The sequence below is a fragment of the Leopardus geoffroyi genome, chromosome A1, assembly GCF_018350155.1.
Source record: "Leopardus geoffroyi isolate Oge1 chromosome A1, O.geoffroyi_Oge1_pat1.0, whole genome shotgun sequence".
Lineage (NCBI taxonomy): Eukaryota > Metazoa > Chordata > Mammalia > Carnivora > Felidae > Leopardus > Leopardus geoffroyi.
Genome location: NC_059326.1, coordinates 232,263,983 through 232,282,494, shown reverse-complemented (window position 1 = coordinate 232,282,494; position 18,512 = coordinate 232,263,983). Strand labels below are relative to the sequence as shown.

Here is an 18,512-nt window from a genome sequence, read left to right as displayed (position 1 = left end):
TTTCGTTTGTATTTTAAACAATGTCTGGAACAAGAGTCACGGAGCGACAGAGCAAGACCCACTGCTATTCCCGATCACTGAACACGGGATGTGCATCTGAGGGGTGCCCTTGCAGTCCGAGCGTGCCTGTCCCTCACCTTTATAGGAAATGACCGGGTGTTCCGCTCGCTGGCACTGAGATGCGTCCGTTTCTGGCTGGGCGAGTCTCCACCACCCCAGGCTTGAGAACAGCCATGCAATGACACAGGTCCCCTTCATGGTGGGCAGAGGCGTGAGCTCCAGGTAGTTGTCTCCTAACCAGAAGTTCGTCCTCCTGTCATGTGGGGGAAGTGCCTAAAACACACAAAAGAGAACAACCCGATGAACGTGAGTTCAGGTTTTCTGGCGCAGGGGTCTTGTAGGAAAGCCTCATCGCTACTTTGAAAAGAAGGAGAGACCGTGTGGCTCAGTCTGTTAAGCGGTGGACTCTTGATCTCAGTTCAGGTAATGATCTCACGGTTCGTGGAATCAAGCCCCACGTCGGGCTCCACACTGACAGTGTTTGGAGCCTGCTTGGGATTCTCTCTCTCTCCCTCTCTCTCCGATCCTTCCCCACTCTTGCTGGCTCTCTCTCAAAATAAATAAAATTAAAAGGAATTTTTAAAAAAGGGGGAGAGCCTTCGAGTGCTTGGACAAACTGCCCTTTTCAGCTCATGAGTTCGAGCTCTGTGCTGACGGCTCGGAGCCTGGAGCCTGCTTCGGATTCTGTGTCTCCCTCTCTCTCTGCCCTTAACCCCCTTGCATCCTGTCTCTGTCTCTCTCAAAAATAAATAAGCATTAAAAAAATTTTTTTAAAAATGCAGCTTAATGTTTGTGATCGCTGACGGTTTTGCCCTTCCTCATCCCCTTGCGCTAGCAGGGATCTATGCGGGGAAACCCTAAGGAACGCTACCTTTTCCTTTTTGACATCCAAAGCCCTTGTTTCATAAGGCCACGACCACTGTCTTTTACCAACAACCCGACTAATATTAGGCCACCCAACTCTTACAAACTGCCCGTATTTGGTGAATGTATCCTTTGAAATGTATACACGGCCTGCCTGCAGAGGTTCTGGCTGGAAATCAAGCGTGAATCAAATAAAACAAATCCACAGTGAGCACCTACTGGCTGAAATGCAATTGCTACGCTGGGAGCTACAAGACTTTAAAGAATAAGCATAATTTTAAATATTAATAAGCTTTAAAACAAGATAGGTTTGCAAAAGTAACTGTAAGCTAAGCTGTTAGAAAACCGTCGAAAGGAGCAGGGGTGCCATGGGACCTTGGAGGGAATGCCACTGCCATTTAGAGGACCCAAGGGTGGGTCCCGTGAAGAGTTTGTGTTTGAGCTTAATACTAAAGGATATGGAGGATTTCAACACATGCAGGTTTCTGGAAGTGCATTCCACGCCAGGGGAACAGGGGTGCAGGGGTGCCCTCGAGGGGCAAGAGGAAGGAAGAGGTAATAACAGTTTGGGGAATGGTTTCCTATAATTGAGCCAGACCCTGGGAGATCTAAAGGAGACTAGCGGGAAGCAGTTTAGACAGAAGGAGGTTGAGTTAAGATTTGGAAGGCACACTATACCAAGGTCTGAGGTCTCTATTTTTACTCAACAAGCTACCACGAGATACCAGCACAAGAAATACTTAAAACATTGTTCTTACAATAGTGTACGCAGGAAATTGGATAAAGAAGACCATGGAGGTAGAGAAGTTCATTTGAACTATGGCAACTATTCGGAAGAGAAATAAATGAAGCTGTGACTTTGCATGGTGAGCAAACACTCGGTGTGATGGGTAAGGGAAGTATGGCAAATTAAACATGGCCATGGCCCCTCCAACCTTCCTCCCATGAAAGCTAGGTTTATGCCCGTTCTCTTGAATCTGGATCGGCTCCGTGACTGTTTTGTTCACAAATGTAACTGAAGTGATGGCATGCTCATTTCCAAGCCCAGACTCGAAGAGACTGGCAATTTCCACTTCCTGTCTCTTAGAACACCTTCTCTGGGGTACTAAGAAAACAGATCAGAAGCCCATCTACCGGGAGACAGCCAGATTACAGAGACCACTTATAGGGACTCCTAGTGACATTTCCCACTGAGGCCAGCTTCCCAGCCATCCCCACCTGATATGTGAGTTCAGCTGAAACTGAGTAACTTCAGTATCACAAGAGCAAAAGAATCACCCAACTGAGCCCTACCCAAATTCCTAACCCCCAAAGTACAGAATATAACAAAATGGCGGATGTTCTAATCTGCTACACTTGAGGGAAAAGAAAGCAAAGAGACACAAATAGACTCAAGATAGAGAATACAGGCGCCCCTCAGAGTGGTAATGCCCCTCATTTCAATAATAATCACGAGAGAACTAACTTTGTTCAGATGAGAATATGATCGGTTTTGTATGTGTTGGGTATAGGATGCTGAGAGAATATTCCAGGCAACGGAGAAGATGGCTGAAAATCCAGGTCGGGTGCTCAGAAAGCAAAACAGGGATGCAGAGATAGCATACAATGTATGGAATGCTTTCTCTGACTGACATTATGGGAATGGCTAAGATTCACCAGGGGAAAGCATGGAAGGAAAAGAAAAGGCTACAGAGAACTGTCTGCTGAGAATCGGTAATTTAACAAGTGACCCCACAAAGATACAAGAAGGAAAAAAAAAGATGGAATACTGAGGGCACAGGGCCACATGGAAGTCCAGTTAGACTGGCGTATAGAAATTACACAGTTTAAAAGGGGCTTGGTCAACTGTAACCTGAGGAGGCAGAGCAAAGACCATTAGCTTTATTTTTTCTTCAAGTTTTTATTTAAATTCTAGGTAGTTAACATACAGTGTAATAATAGTCCCAGGAGTAGAATTAGGAATTCATCACTTACAAAGAACACCCAGTGCTCATCACAATACGTGCCCTCCTTAGTACCCATCACCCATTTAGCCCATCCCCCACCCATCTCCCTCCATTGATTCTCAGTTTGTTCTCTATCATTAAGAGTTTCTTATAGTTTGTTTCCTCTCTTCTATTACCCCCCCCTTCCCTTATGTTCATCTGTTTTGTTCCTTACGTTCCACATATGAGTGAAGGCATGTGATATTTGTCTTTCTTTGACTGACTTATTTCACTTCACAGAGTACACTCTAGCTCTATCCACATCATTGCAAATGGCAAGACTTCATTCTTTTTGATGGCTGAGTCGTAAAGACCATTCATCAGCTTTAGGAGTGGATGCAGCAAAAATGGGACAGAACATACGTGGCCACCTCGAAGGCCAGGTACCAAAAAAAAAAAAAAAAAAAGAGTCAATGAAATCACTAAGCACTGAAAGATCGAAGTTACGAGAAGTCCAAGGTCAAGAAGACGGCCAAATATGGCTTCTTTTCCGGTAAGTGGTAGTAGAGAAGAAATTGTAGGTTTAAGAGGGAGTGGAGCTCTTAGGATAGAAGAAGATCCAGAAAATACTGAGGCGGCAAACTATTAGAATCCTAGTAAAGAAACTGGTTTTGAATGGAAAAAAAGGACCCTGGTCCTAAAAGCGTGCACATGAATATATGGCGTGATGCCAAGATAGAGAAAACATAAAGTTGATGGCACATGAAATTCAGTCTCTTATCTTGAGTCCCATTCATTCACTGCTCCCACTGACAAAAATAGTCAAGCTGGGCAGAGAAAACAAGAGCTGGGACTCCAAATCATGATGAGGCAAGAGTATGCCTTCTTCAGGAGGGAGAAACCCTGAGCGTGAAGGCTCAGGAAGGAGTGGAGAAGTAAACGAGGAGCCAAGGGCACCCCTGTCCAACGGGTCCATCATCCCTGCCCAGGCACAGCACACGGTAATGGACAATGAGTCACAGGTGTTATGTTTTTCCTGGGTTATAAAATCAAAAGTACGAGGAATTGCGTTCTTGGCAAAGGGGCATGGTCCACACAGCTGGAGGCTGCTGTAGAACTTCAGTCTAGACGTAAACACATGGACCAGTCCATCGTTTCTTACCCTTTGGGCCTGAGACTAGGAAGGAAATTTCACCAAATGAAGTATGTTAACATAGAAGAACACCCATCAGAGGTGTGTTTTAGACCTAATTTTGTTCTCTTCGGAACAAGGAGACCTGAAGCACTGGCACCAGCCCACTCAGGGAAGGCCACAGGTCCATTATCACTGCTCCGTGTCTAAGCAAATTGGCAAGCGAGGTGCTCGAGCGGCTCAGTCGGTGAAGCAACCAACTCTTGATTGCGACTCAGGTCATGATCTCTCAGTTCGTGAGTTTGAGCCCCGAGTCAGGCTCTGTGCGGACAGTGTGGGGCCTGCTTGCGATTCTCTCTCTCTCTTTCTCCCTCTCTCTCTCTGCCCCTCCCTCCCCCCCCCCTCAAAATACATAAACTTAAAAAAAACTGGCAATGATAAAAATACCATGGGAAGGACAATGAACTTGCATGAGGTGCTAGCTCTGGGGCAGGCATGATGCCAAGCTCTTACACCCATGCCTGGTGCCCAACAGTCACCGGAAGTGGTAGCTGTGACCCCTGTTCTCCCTCAGCAACACTCCATCACAGAGAGGGATTAGGGCACCGCCCTGCCTCGACCTCCGAGACCAAGCTCAGGCCAGCTAGGAGCTAAGAGCAAATGATTCCCTGGCACATAGTTTGTCAGTGTGTCAGGCCCAAGCCAACACACAATCCCTTTCTGTGAACTGTGAAACACGTCCAGCAGACCCACGGCCACCGGAACCAGCCTACGTCGAAGGGAGTCGTCCCTCGCATCTCCAGGCTAACACGGTCACCTCCTGAAGAAAAGGCAGAGGGAAATAACACAGTGCCTGGCACGTGTCTTCCCGGGGATTTGGAAAGTGACAATTAGGGAAGAGGGACACGTCCTTTCAAGCGCGAGAGCAGCTAAAAGGGGACGCGCAGCTCCACGGTAATGAGATGAAATTATATGTTTGCCACGGTAACCTAAGGAAAGCACATTTAATGAGAACGAGGTGATTTTTAGAAGTTTGTAATTTTCAGACTATAACATGTTACCTTTTTTCTCAAAATAAAGATAAAGCCGTCCCGGTAAGACGCCAGGGAAGGGCATTCACAGTCTGCACGAAGACGGGGCTTCTCTGAGCAGGTCACCCTGCGAGGCTAATTCCTTGAATAGTCTTTTACTCCAAACAGGCTTAGATCTCAACAGCAGGTCCCTCCATCCTGGATTCTTCAATTTTAACTTCTTCTGAATATAATAACGCTGTTGCCTCTTGGGGGGGGGGGCAGCATATTTATATCAGGGATTTTAGTGTTGCATCTCAGCACGACTGACAGTTACAGGCAGATAGTTATGTGTTCTGGTGGCTGCTCTGTGCACTTAGCAGCATCCCTGGCCTCCACCCACTCGATGTCGGGAGCGCCCCCCGACTCCACGTGCGCCGACCGAAATTGTCTCCGTTGCCAAATCGCCCCCGGTTGAGAACTTCTGGTTTCTGTGGATCATGATCCCTCTCCTCTTTAGAAATTAAGCAAGCTGTCATCACCTGAAAGTTTATTTTAAAAATACACTTACATAAATCACCCAACTGACTTTGTATTGACTCCTTTCAGCAAAACTCCAAGAAAAATGAAAGCCATGTTAATTACACCTACTTGCTACGTTGGGGAAATACATTAGGAAGGAATTTTCAGAGGATCAATTTCAATAAAAGTTGTTCTGATTTCATCCTAGCACCTCTGGAAAATTAAAAATATCTTAGGTGATTGAATGCTAAACAAATGATTTTGCTAACCGGAAGAAGACTTAGCACAACAGGCTGATTTGGGCTTCAAAATAAAAACATTTTTGTTGCTTCTACTTCCAAAGTCCCTGAAGCCTTCCTTTCAGTTTCCTGATGTGGGCGGAACTCTCTATAAGCTCGATCTAAATAAGCAAAACTCTGTATATAAGTGTTTGGGCAATAAATAACATTTCCCATTCACACCCACACTGCAAATGAAAAGGCTCCAGCGAACAAAAAACTAACTGTTCCTTTTAGTTTAAAAAAAAAAAATGCTGTCAGATAAAAAAGAAATCAAAAGAACGAAAGCTTACACAAAAAGTTTTGCTTAGGGAACAAAGTCTAACCAGTTATTAATAAAAACAGACCCAAAATAAGCTTAATGTATTTCTGTGCAGGGGAAACTGGGTTTCTTCTGGGTTTCAGACCTGCTGGAATATTTAGAAGGGGCCGGATCCACTGGCGCAATTCAGAATCCACAGAAACTCTCTGGCTTGGCTCGTTCCTGATGGCTTTCAGGACTTCCTTTGGAGACAGGACGAAGGAGGCAGGTAGGAACAAAGCCGGGGAGCTGATAGGGAGACTCAGGTAGCCAGGCCCACGCCTGCCTGCCTACAGCGCAATAGTCCGTATCAGAGGGCTGAGGTCAGTGTCAAGCATGTGCCTCTTAATTGTAAGAAGTCGGTCTACTGTGACATCTAAAACAGGGGCGCCCGAGTAGCTCATTCGGCTGAGTGCCCGACTTTCAGCTCAGGTCATGTTCTGGCAGTTTGTGAGTTTGAGCTCCGTGTGGAACTCTGCTGACAGCTCGGAGCCTGGAGCCTGCTTCGGATTCTGTGTCTCCCCCTTTCTCTGCCTCTCTCTCTCACTCTCTCTCTCTCTCTCTCTCTCTCTCAAAAATAATTTAAAAAAAAAACTTAAAAAAAAACAACACAAACAGCACAACTGTAGGAGGGGATGGACAGACATCTCTTCTGCAAGGTCTGTGTGCATCGATCTTTCCACCTCTTGGCCCAATTCCATCGCATCAGACGAACTGCTCCCCCAGAGACTAAAGGCCCAGCCCAAACTGAAGGCAACATCCCACCATCCTGCACACTTCGGCACCACCAAACACGGCGTCCTTTGCACAACTGTCAGCTGCTGCTGGGTAAACAGCCCTGCCCTGTTCAAAACCCCTGGTCTCGAACCACCCCCTGGAACATAGTTTTGTCTCTGGCAAATCACAAGGGATGAACCGTTGGCGTGGAAATGGCCAGGGTCTTAGGGGGTGTCATCATTAACCCAGCCAGCCACACTGAAGGATGTCACCTGTGGTCAAGAGACGCCCCCGCCCCCCCCCAGCACAGGAGGGTCAAGATGATGAGGACAAGGTCCAGGACTCCTTCAATGCTTTCGAGAGAAAGTAGAGTGCCCTTTCACCAACAGGCTGTCGGCCAAATCCATGTCCACTCCTCCCACTGCGGAGGCTTCCGGTCGGCCTCTCTGGTCTAACCAGCATCCTCAGAGTAAGCGTTGCACACGCATTAGTACCTTTGCTGATGCCATGGGCCCCATGCCTGCTACCACACGGTTTTTCCGCTACCAAGGTTCAGGCTGGCTTTCCCTTTCGGCAGGCACACATGGGGGCCGCCCACACCAGCCCACGTGGCGGCCCCTTTCGGGGAACCGTGGGGTGCCAGTTACAGTACATGCATCCTCATCACATGCTGCGTGTATGGCCACACAGCCTGTCCTCTTTCCGAGTTTGATCTATTCTGTTATAAGCAAGCTACGGTTACGGTCCCAAGTTCATGCGTTCCAACATGCCAAATCAGCTGTCTGCGTCAATCAGGAATCACACGGCCAACATACTCTTTGGCATTTAGAATTCACCCATCCCTTGCCCTGAGCAAACAACACTGTGAGGTGGTTTGTGCAGTCCCTTGGCACAAGAGACAGGAAATGAGTCAACAACCCACTGCATTTGAGGAGGAAGGGGTGCGGAGGGGTGGAATCACGGCAGCTGAGAAGGCCAAGGCTCCGCCAGGGTCAAGGATCCTACAAGCGAATGTTAAGACCAGCTGAGTGAGTGGTAGCCTGGCTCCTACAGGGCGCACTCGGTCTTCCTGCTCACACTGGTTTTACACTTGGGGCCACAAGTCCAAACGGCCTGAACCACCCCCAGGAACATAGTTTTGCTTCCAGCAAATCACAAAGGATGAACCATTAGCGGGGAAATGGCCAGGGTCTTAGGAGGTATCATCATTAACCCAGCCCGCCCCACTGAAGGATGTCACCTGTGGTCAAGAGATGGCCCTCCAACACAGCAGGGCAAAGAGGACGATGACACAGTCCAGGCACTTCCAGGTCATAGGTAAGAATGAGTTAAGCAAGTGAAGGTCTAACTCTAGATAATTATCAAACGGAAGGAAGAGCAAAGTCTTAGGAAACACAGGAGGAGCACTTCCCTCTGAATGGAGGGAGAAGACAGAAGCTACGGCTTCCGCAGGGGTTCAAATTACAGTGTTCAGAAAAGCAGGAACGGACGATGCAGGAATTCAAAGTGCAGGCCACGTTCAGGGCTGGAAGGAACGTATCTTGAATGAATCTGTGGTATTTCTTTACCATAGTATCAGATATTCAAGGCACTGAACAGGAAATGGGATTAAATGAAGAATCAATAAAACAATAACCTTATGTTAACGCACAGTGTTCGAGTAAATAGATGCTCCGAACCTTTTTCAAAACCAATAACTGAACATTTTATTCTTTGGGACATGAAGTGAAATTAAAGCTTTCTTGTTATTGTGTTGAGTCTATAAGGAGAATCAGGATGTTCCCCAAACATAACGCATCTTCAATTATTACATACATTTTTTGTAAAAGTTGCATCGTCTTTATATTATTTTAACCCACGTAACTTTGCCAACTTTCATTCAAAAAAAGATTTAACACAAATGAATTACAGAAACATTGTGGGAACGTGTTAATGAAAACACTGACTGCCCTTACATACAGAGGGACCACTGGCTGCCACCTTCAGGTAACTGAATATGAAGTTGGCTCTGTTACTCATAGATTTTTATCATATCTGAACTAAGATGGAATTTTATGACTATATAAAATGACCTCATGATATACATTGGGAAAAACCAAACATTAAATGATTTTATACATTTCAGTAATGGTACGGCTCCAGTGACCTTGTTTCATATCTCTCTTCGAAGGGAATTGTTATTACAGTTTTGCCTTTTCCCCCTTGTTTAGCTCCAGATCGCCTGGAGGAACCATAAAAATAAATGAAGTCCATTAGATAAAATTATTATTTACACAAAGGCAATATTAATTTTATCTGTCAGCAGGTTTTAAAACTAAGTGAAAGTTCACTCAATCTACTTCTGTGCTAGGTAAAGCAACCAGAGGCAAGAACGAAAGGAAAGGGAAAGGGAAAGGAAAGGGAAAGGAAAAGGGAAAGGGAAAGGGAAAGGGAAAGGGAAAGGGAAAGGAAGGGAAGGGAAGGGAAGGGAAAGGGGAAGGGGAAGGGGAGGGGGAAGGGGAGGGGGAAAGGGAAGGGGAAGGGGAAGGGGAGGGGGAGGGGGAAGGGGAGGGGGATAGGGAAGGAAAGGAAAGGAGAGGAGAGGAGAGGAGAGGAGAGGAGAGAGGGAAGGAAGGAAGGAAGGAAGGAAGGAAGGAAGAAAGAAAGAGGAAGGAAGGAAGGAAGGAAGGAAGGAAGGAAGGAAGGAAGGAAGGAGAGAGAGAGAAAGGGAGAAAAAAGGAAAGAAGGAAGGAAGGGGGAGGGAGGAAGGGAGGGAAAGAAAGAAAAGTAAAAGAAGGAAGGAAGGGAGAAAGAAGGAAAGAGAAAGAAAGAAAGAGAAAAAGAAAGAAAGAAAGAAAGAAAGAAAAAGAAAGAAAGAAAGAAAGAAAGAAAGAAAGAGAGGGAGGGAGGGAGGCAAGGGGGTAAAGAAGAAAAAATAATGGGCCCTTCAAGGAAGCACAACTACAGCAACAATTTCTAAAAGATTTATCCAGAGATATTTCCTCAAGGCAGGAAATTCATATGGACACAATAAGAAATCAAGTGATAAATGGCCCACAGTGGATCAACTATTCTTCACAGCTCCCATTGGTTTTTAGTTCAGCTAAGCAGGACTCGGGGCACCACTTTCTTCCTTGTTAACCAGAAGGCGCAACAGCTAAGGCAACATGCAACAGTACAACATAGTACACAACACACACACACATCCATGCAATAGTACACAACCGTAGCAGGAGAGAAGGATCTGCCCTTGTGTTTTCATGACTGATCTTCACTCATCACCTCCTGACTGCCACCCTGGTGAATTCATGCAGCTGGGTATCTCCAGGGCATTCGTGCCCACTGACTTTTCCCTTCAAGATCTCCCCAAGCCCCCACTTCCTTGGTTGCCTTAACACTCCAAACTCCCTATGTCCTTGTACATCCACAGTTCTGACTTCTCGTTCTTCCCCTTAAATGAAGGTGCATCCCAATCTCTGCTGAACGTTCATTTCTTCTCACCCCGCACATTCTCAGTGGCCTGTGTGGTCAAACCCACACAACTTTACACACCTTCTATAACCTGGGGACTTCCAAATCTAAAACTCTCTTTGAGACCTCTGTACATAATAAGGACACAAATCAAAATATATGTCTTCACATTGATAGGGCAGAGGTATCTCATCGAAAGGTGACCTGATTATCTGTCTTTACCCACTGTCTCCTTCATGTCTATTTCCTCTCATGGTTAACTACACCATTTACTCAGATACCCAGCCCATCATGAGGACTCACCTGCCATTTCTCCCTCCATCATCTTCCCAAAGCCCCCTGACATTTTGTCACCACATCCTGACAACCCTTCCCTATCCAGAGTCATGCCCCTCCACCCCACCGTAACCAACCCCCTCTATTTCTCACCTCTGAGATGTCACATGTATCTTGACGGGTTCCCCCTCCTCCCGCTTCATCTCCAAGTTCACATTCCCCACCTGGCCCCACTGTACGTCAACACTCTTTTCTCTTATAGCCTTTATCACTGGAAGCCTCCGTTGTCTGTGTCTCTGCCTCGTTCGAAACCAGGCTGTAGAAAATCTCAACCTCTGGACAATACAGGACAGAGTATGGACGAACAATCACTGCCTGAGAAATGACTTAATGGGAAGAAACGATGCGACTCCACACACACCCCTCTACCTTCCTTACAATATTTATGCCCCTATCAACATGCTGTTCACGTTCTCTTTTTGTCTGTGACTCCGCTCTTCGTTGTCACAGATGTTTTATTCCTCTATTAAAATTCTCTTAACATCTGGTCCAAATACAAGGATTCCCATGGTTTTGAGAAATGTCCTTTCTAAATGTCATAATTTTCCAATTAATGGTCAAAGGGATGAAGGGATTACTAGAGGCAGACCAGCTGAGAGAGGAAGTCTCCTGGGCCTAAAAGCACGAAAGCACACGGAAGATATAACCAAAGCGTGTGAGCCCTGAGGGGTTCGACTGAATTCCTCTGGAATGCCAGAATTCCTTGGAAGCACTTGAAAAGTCAAAGGACAGGAAAAGGAGGATATTATCATTTAGAGAAGAAATGAATTCATCAAATTCATTTTCCTAGGGTGAAAAACCAACTGCTTTGAAATGTTATCAGATATATTTACAGATAATGCGCTGCTGGTACACTTGGAAAAAATGAGCATTATTTTATGCAAAGGGTCCTGATTTGTTGCTTTCAGATTTTAGTTGGGAACGACCCTTGTGTATGATATCCACCAACAACTATTGGGCCCAATCGATCAGACATGTCATAGTTGATACATCTGAGTTTCTTCAAAGCTGTCACCGTCTTCAGTATTAAAAAAAACAAAAGCAAAAACGAACACACAGAAACAGCAGGACTTGAGAACTCTGCAATAATACCTCCCCTTATCCACGGTTCCACTTTCCACAATTCCAGCTACCCTTGGTCAGAAGCAAATGATCTTCCTTCTGACCTGTCAGAAGGTCAAGAGCAGCCTAGCACTACATCACCGTGCCTATGTGATTCACATCACTGCATCTCATCACAGGGGCATTTCACCACCTCACACTATCACAAGAAGAAGGCTGAGTACAGTACAAGGTATTTTGAGAGAGACCACATTCACATAACTTTTATTACAGTATGTTATTAGAATCATTCTTACTATTAGCTACTGTTGTTTATCTCTTACTATGCCTAATTTATAAACTGAATTTGCCATAGAAGTGGATTATAAAAACACAGGATATATGGAGTTCACTACTGTTTGTGGTTTCAGGCATCGACTGGGGCCTTAGAACATATCTGCAGAAGGAAGGGGGCACTACTCTAAACGCCATTTTGAGGGTCAGTTGATTAAACACAAGAATAAGAAATCATCGCTAAAAGTAAAAAATACTAAGACGTAAATCAAAATCAAAGATTCCAGGGGCACCTGGATGGCTCAGTTAAGTGTCTGACTCTTGGTTTCGGCTCAGCTCATGATCTCATGGGTTTGTGAGTTCAAGCCCCGAGTCAGGCTTCATGCTGTCAGCACAAAGTCTGCCTGGGATTCTCTCTCTCTCTCTCTCTCTCTCTCTCTCAAAAAAAAATAATAATAATAAATAATAATAAAAAAAAAAAAAGATTCCACCAATCAGGGGAGCCAGGTGGCTAGTCAGTTAAGCATGTTTGTGAGATTCAGCCCTAAGTCAAGCTCTTTGCTGACAGTGTAGAGCCCGCTTAGGATTCTCTCCCTCTCTCTCTGCCCCTACCCCCACTCGTGCACACACTATCTCTCTCCTCTCTTTCAAGATACATAAATAAACATTTAAATATATATTTATATAAATCTATATATATTTATATAAAAATAAACATATAAATATATTTATATAAATACATGCATATATATATATATGAAAAGATATATGTAAAGAGAGAGAGAGAGAGAGAGGGAGAGGGAGGGAGAGGCACCTGGGTGGCTCAGTCAGCTAAGCATACTACCTCAGCTTAGGTCATGATCTCACCATTCATGAGTTCAAGCCCAGCATCAAGCTCTGTGCTGACAGCTCAGAGCCTGAAGCCTGTTTCGGATTCTGTGTGTCTCTCTCTCTCTGTCCCTTCCCACTCACATTCTGTCTCTGTCTCTCAAAAATGAATAAACGTTAAAAAAAATTTTAAATATATATACATGCAAAGATTGTACCAATCAGAGAATAATAAAATTTAAGAGAAAGTTCTATGTTTATGTAGAGTATTAGTCTTTTTTCCCTGAAGTAAACCTGTAAAATACATATTATCAGTCTCTCCTATTCCACAGAGATGGAGACTCAAGGCGGCCCCACCGACAAATGGGAGAGCTAAAACTTTTCACAGGTGAGTCCCTGGCCTCAAAGCCCAGGGTCATCTTGCTGTGCCAAAGATACCATCCCTGTCTTTCCCGTATTTCTGCACTGACTGCTTATTGACTAGGGATTGGGAGCCGTGGGAAACTTGGCTGAAGAGATCAGAAAACGCTCTCTTTTCTACCAGCTGACTTTGTGCGGGGCATTGAGTACGTGTTTCCCTGGGGACAGAAATTGCACGAGATAACTGGCAGCAACATCGCTCACTGATCCTAGAGTCACGGACCTCACCGAGCAAGATTTAGCCCAGCCAACGATGAAAGCACTAGCCTCTGGACAACTGGGATAGCCTTCCCGGGGTCTTGTGTCATCCTCTGGCCGCCACCCTGCCCCCTCCTGGGGGGCTCACCCACCAGCTGGCGAAGTCTCCGAGGTTCCTCCACCTGTCCCCCAAACTGCGACCTCCGTCTGCTTTGCACTTCTACTTGAGTGACAGAGAATTACCTGCAACCAAACGTGGACCAAAAGGAACACTGATTCTCGCCTTCCCCACATCTGCTTCCTGAATTCCCCGTCACTGCCAGAGGCATTTTGTTTTCTGTGATTTCCCCATAGAAGGCTGTGAGCCATCAGTGAACCCCGCGAATGGACCACACACCTGTCTTCCTCTCTCGCCTCCACGGCTGAAGTCCCAGGTTAAGCGACTTCATCTCTCACCTGGACTCAGCGGGAGCCTTCTCTAGTCGGTCTTGGGGCTTTTCACTCTTGCCCGCTCGAAAGGCCATACTCTATGTTGTAACCGGAGTGATCTTTGTAAAGAATCCAAAAACGGCTCAGAAGCAGAGAACACAATGGTGGTAGCCAGGGACCAGGGGTGGCGGGAGAAATAGGGAGATGTTGACCAAGGGGTACAAAGTTTCAGGGGCGCCTCGTGGCTCAGTGGGCTGAGCATCTGACTCTTGATTTCAGCTCAGGTCATAATCCCAGGGTCATGGGATCGAGCCCCACGTCGGGCTCTGCGCTGAGCCGGGGGCCTCCTCAATATTCTTTGTTTCTCCCTCTGCCCCCTCCCCTGTTCTCTTTCTCTCTCTCCCTCACTAAAAAATTAAACGAAGTTAAATTAAATTAAATCAAATAATTAAATTAAATTAAATTAAATTAAATAATTTTTAAAAAGGGGTACAAAGTTTCAGCTAGGCAAAATGAATGCGCTGGGAGATCTCATGTACAAATGGTGGCTGTGTTAATAATACAGTATTGTATACTTGAAATTTGCTAGGAGAATAGATCTTAAATGTCCTCACCACGCACGCACACGCGCGCGCGCGCGCGCACACACACACACACACTAAGGTAGCTATGTAAGGTGATGGATGTGTCACTTAGCTTGATTGTGACAATCACTTCACAATATGTACATATATCTAAACATCACATTGAACATCACAAAAATATACAATTTCTGTCATTAGACCTCAAAAAAGCTGGAAATAACAACTATAATAAAATATTTATGTATTCTTAAAGGGAAGTATGTAGCTGCCATAAAACTACATAAAAAGGAAAAAGAGTTAATCCGATTAGGTATTTTTTCCGTTTACAGCCCTGAAATACCTCCCTCACAACCTCTCGAAAACGCAAACCCTGGACACTAACCAAAAAGCAGCCATTTATGGTCGGCCCCACCCACTCCCCCCCACTCCAGCACCTTCCTCACACTCCTGTGCCCCATGCTCAGGCCACACACGTGTACACACACACACACACACTCACACGCACGACCTCCTCCTTTTACGCACCAAGCTCATGGCCTTTCAGACAACATCCGCTGGCATGCGAGCCCCGAGGCCCTTTCTCTAGGTCCTTCCCAACTGCCTCCTTCTCACTCAGATGTCACCCACTCAGAAAGGAGTCCCCCACCAGGCCAGCTAGAGCATCTGTGTCTTACTCTCCACCAGATTCTGGGATTTTTCTCTCCATGTCATCTAAAACTACTTGAAATCACTCCACCGACATATTTGTTTATGGCCTATTTAACCCACAAAGATATAAGCCTTGAGCCAAGCCTTAGTCTTGCTCATCTGATGTCCCCAGGGCCTAGAAGAGAGTGTGACATAGAATATTACTGACTGACTGACTGACTAGGTACTAGAGGGGATACAGACTAAGACAGTCTTTGTCCAAGCGATGGAAGACGTTGTTGTTTAGACCCACCTACCCTCTGCCAGTGCCACTGAATGGCGCTTACAGCAAGTTTCAGGAGAATTTCTGCGGAAAACTACAAGTTCACCGGCAGGAAATCAGCCTATTAGGGGAGATGTCACAATCACAAGTCAATAAAGACCCTGAATCCGCTGCCACAAAGGCATCGAATGAGTAGCACATAATGCGATACTATGAAATTCAGACATGCTGGGAACATATGGTTATTTTATTCTTCGGTTCATTAGACTGAAATGTGGAAAGGTCCTTCGGGACGTGACAGGACAGGTCTCCATGGTTGAAAAATAATCGCTAATTGTTTTGGATTCCTGTATTTCAAAATATCAAAAGCCAGGCGATGGTGGATAGATGTTCAGGAAAACACAAAAGGAACAATTTGGAAGTGTGAGTCCAGAAAAAGGACCGTCAGACTGCATCAGTTTGGCAAATCCCTCCCCAACAGGGAGGGGGGTTGGACAGGACTGCAGGAGGTCTGACTGCCGGCTTCTGCCCTGCAAAAGGTTAAGGACTCTTCCTGCAGTGCTCCTCTGCCTAACATATCCCAGCCCGGCCCTACGCACCCGTGTAGGGAGGCACATTGCGGAGAGCTTGGCACAAACCCAGAGCGCCTGGGTCCCAACTAGCTCCAACGTGAGCCTCAAGTTCCATCCTCTGTAACATGGAGATAAAAACCATGGCTTAAGATTACATGAGTTTATTTGAAATGATGTAGAGTTGTCCCTAGCTATTAGGAAACACTAAAAAAGACTAAAAAAGTCTTAATAAATATGAACAAATAAGAAGTATTAAAAAAAAGAAAAAGAAAAATTGGGGCCTGGGTGGCTTGGTCAGTGGAGTATCAGACTCTTGATTTCGGCTCAGGTCATGATCCCAGAGGCCAAGCTCAGTGTGGAGATTCTCTCTCTCTCTCTCTCTCTCTCTCTCTCTCTCCCGCTGCCCTCTCCCTGCTCATGCTCTCTCTATATTTAAAAAATTAAAAATTAATTAAAAAAAAAAAGATGAACGTTCTTTAAGTCTTGTAAAAGCAGAAGAGTGGGCTCAGTCAGAAAAGCAGGTGACTGTGGCTCTCGGGGTCATGAGTTCGAGCCCCACGTTGAGTAGAGAGATTACTAAAACAAGTTGAAGATAAAAACTTTAAAAAGTAAAATAGAATAAAATAATAAAAGAAAATAAAATGTACAATAAATAAAATCGCATGATTTCTATTTACATGTTTGCAGGGACAAAGAAACCAGCAGTCGTTCCGAAACAGTGGAGGTATTTTATACGTAGCTTGAAGATCCAACAAGCATTTATTTATTTATTTATTTATTTATTTATTTTTTATTTATTTTTATTTATTTACTTATTTTATATAATTTAAAGTCAGTAAAAATATCCAGGTTTAAAATAAATGAGCAAGGTGAGATTAGCTTTATGGATTGACTCCCGAGACTGGAGCCCTGAGGTGCATCCTTGGATTCTGACTGGCTGGATGCAGGGGCAGGACACCACGGGGAGAAGGGTAGCTGCAGGGCAGGGGCAGGGCGGGTTTAAAGGAGGGAGGGTTAGAAGGTAGAAACGGCGGAAGGGGCAGGGGCCGACTTCCCAGAAGTATTCTCCACGCAGCCAGGAAACTCCCAGTGTCATTTCAAGCCCAGTGAGGAAGAGCCAGGCACGCAGGCATCAACCGTGAGTCAGTAACAGACATTTCTAAGACGCGGACCGCCCACTCCTCCCCTTTTGAGATTCCTCTCGGCCGGGGGGAGAAAACCAAATTCACCCCTGCCTAAGGAAATGAAATTGGTTTTATCAGCCTTCCACCGCTAAACCATATTATGCCAAGCTCTCCGCTCACACTGCAGAGAAACGCTCGGGAACGCGGGCCCTGACCAATGCTCTCCGACCCCGCACGGCCAGCCTGGCCTCCAGCCTCCAAGCTGCCACTTTAGCCTGGTGAATAACGCGCCCCTGGGCAATTCATCAGAGCACGGTTAACACTGCGAGTTTGTTTTGTCGATAAGCAATGGATCCTGTTTCCGGTCGAGCGCGTAGAGGGAAGTGAAGTGCTTTCTCTAACATCCCAGGTGGGAGGCAAATCCGATGCTTAATCTCACTGTCCCGGAAAATTCCTGCGGTTCTCTCTGGTTATGACCACAGCCCCACAAAGAGCAGCTCCTTAGCATCAGAGAGGAGGCTGCAGGTGGCGGGGCTGTGCTTTTATGCACAAACACTTCATTCTGGAAAATCAGACGTTCCGGGGCACAGAACTCCCGGTCTGAGGAAACCTTGTCGCTGAGGAGCAAGGACAGGTCTACCTAGGTTGGTAACTAATCTCACAGATCACGACGAATTGGCAAGTTGTGGAACAAAGCTGCTTACTTGAGAAGTCTGAAAAGAGTTGGTTCCTACCTGGTAGAATCCAGGGTTGCTTTGACTGCCATTGTTAAAACACAAGCAGGAGGCAGCTGGTGGGAAATTTTAAGGGGCCTAAAAGTATTCATACACGGGCACCTGGGTGGCTCAGTCGGTTAAGCACCGACTTCGGCTCAGGTCATGATCTCACGGTCCGTGAGTTCGAGCCCCGTGTCGAGCTCTGTGCTGACAGCTCAGAGCCTGGAGCCTGCTTCGGATTCTGTGTCTCCCTCTCTCTCTGCTCCTTTCCCACTCGTACTCTGTCCCTGTCTCTCAAAAATAAATACACATTAAAAATTTTTTTCTCTTTAAAAAAAGCATGCATACACTTTACCTGGCATTCTCCAAAGGAATTCATCTTTTATGTCAACAAAGATTTACATTGAAATATGCTCCTCCTAGTCTGACTGTTATGTGTTACAATCATGATTTGGAAGCTTAGAGAGAAGGAAATGGTTCTATACAAATTAACTACATCAGGAAGACAGGATATTATTTTTTAAAATTTTCTTAATGTTTATTTATTTTTGAGAGAGAAAGAAGGAGACACAGAATCCCAAGCAAGCTCCAGGCTCCGAGCTGTCAGCAAAGAACCTGATGCAGGGCTTGAACCCATAAACCATGAGATTGTGACCTGAGCCAAAGTCGGACGGACGTTTCACTGACGGAGCCACTCAGGTGCCCCAGACAGGGTATTATTTTTAAGAGAAAATTTAAGGCCATGAGAAATACTCAAGGTATAATATTAACTGTATTGGCAGAAAAATCAACTCTTGGGTA

The 18,512-nt window shown here is 45.6% G+C and overlaps 1 protein-coding gene across 11 annotated transcripts in view; it reads right to left on the bottom strand.

Moving 5' to 3' along the window:
• Window positions 1-18,512, bottom strand: part of SEMA5A (semaphorin 5A) — a 484,035-nt gene that overhangs the window by 314,647 nt on the left and 150,876 nt on the right. For 10 of the 11 annotated variants that reach the window (XM_045442243.1, XM_045442302.1, XM_045442320.1 and 7 more), the window contains one exon: window positions 138-333. In XM_045442243.1, the coding sequence (XP_045298199.1) occupies window positions 138-258 (121 nt within the window). In that variant the 5' untranslated portion in view covers window positions 259-333. Of the gene's footprint in view, window positions 1-137; window positions 334-13,528; window positions 13,620-18,512 lie in introns of all 11 variants that reach the window. The other variant, XM_045442262.1, reaches the window with a different exon arrangement.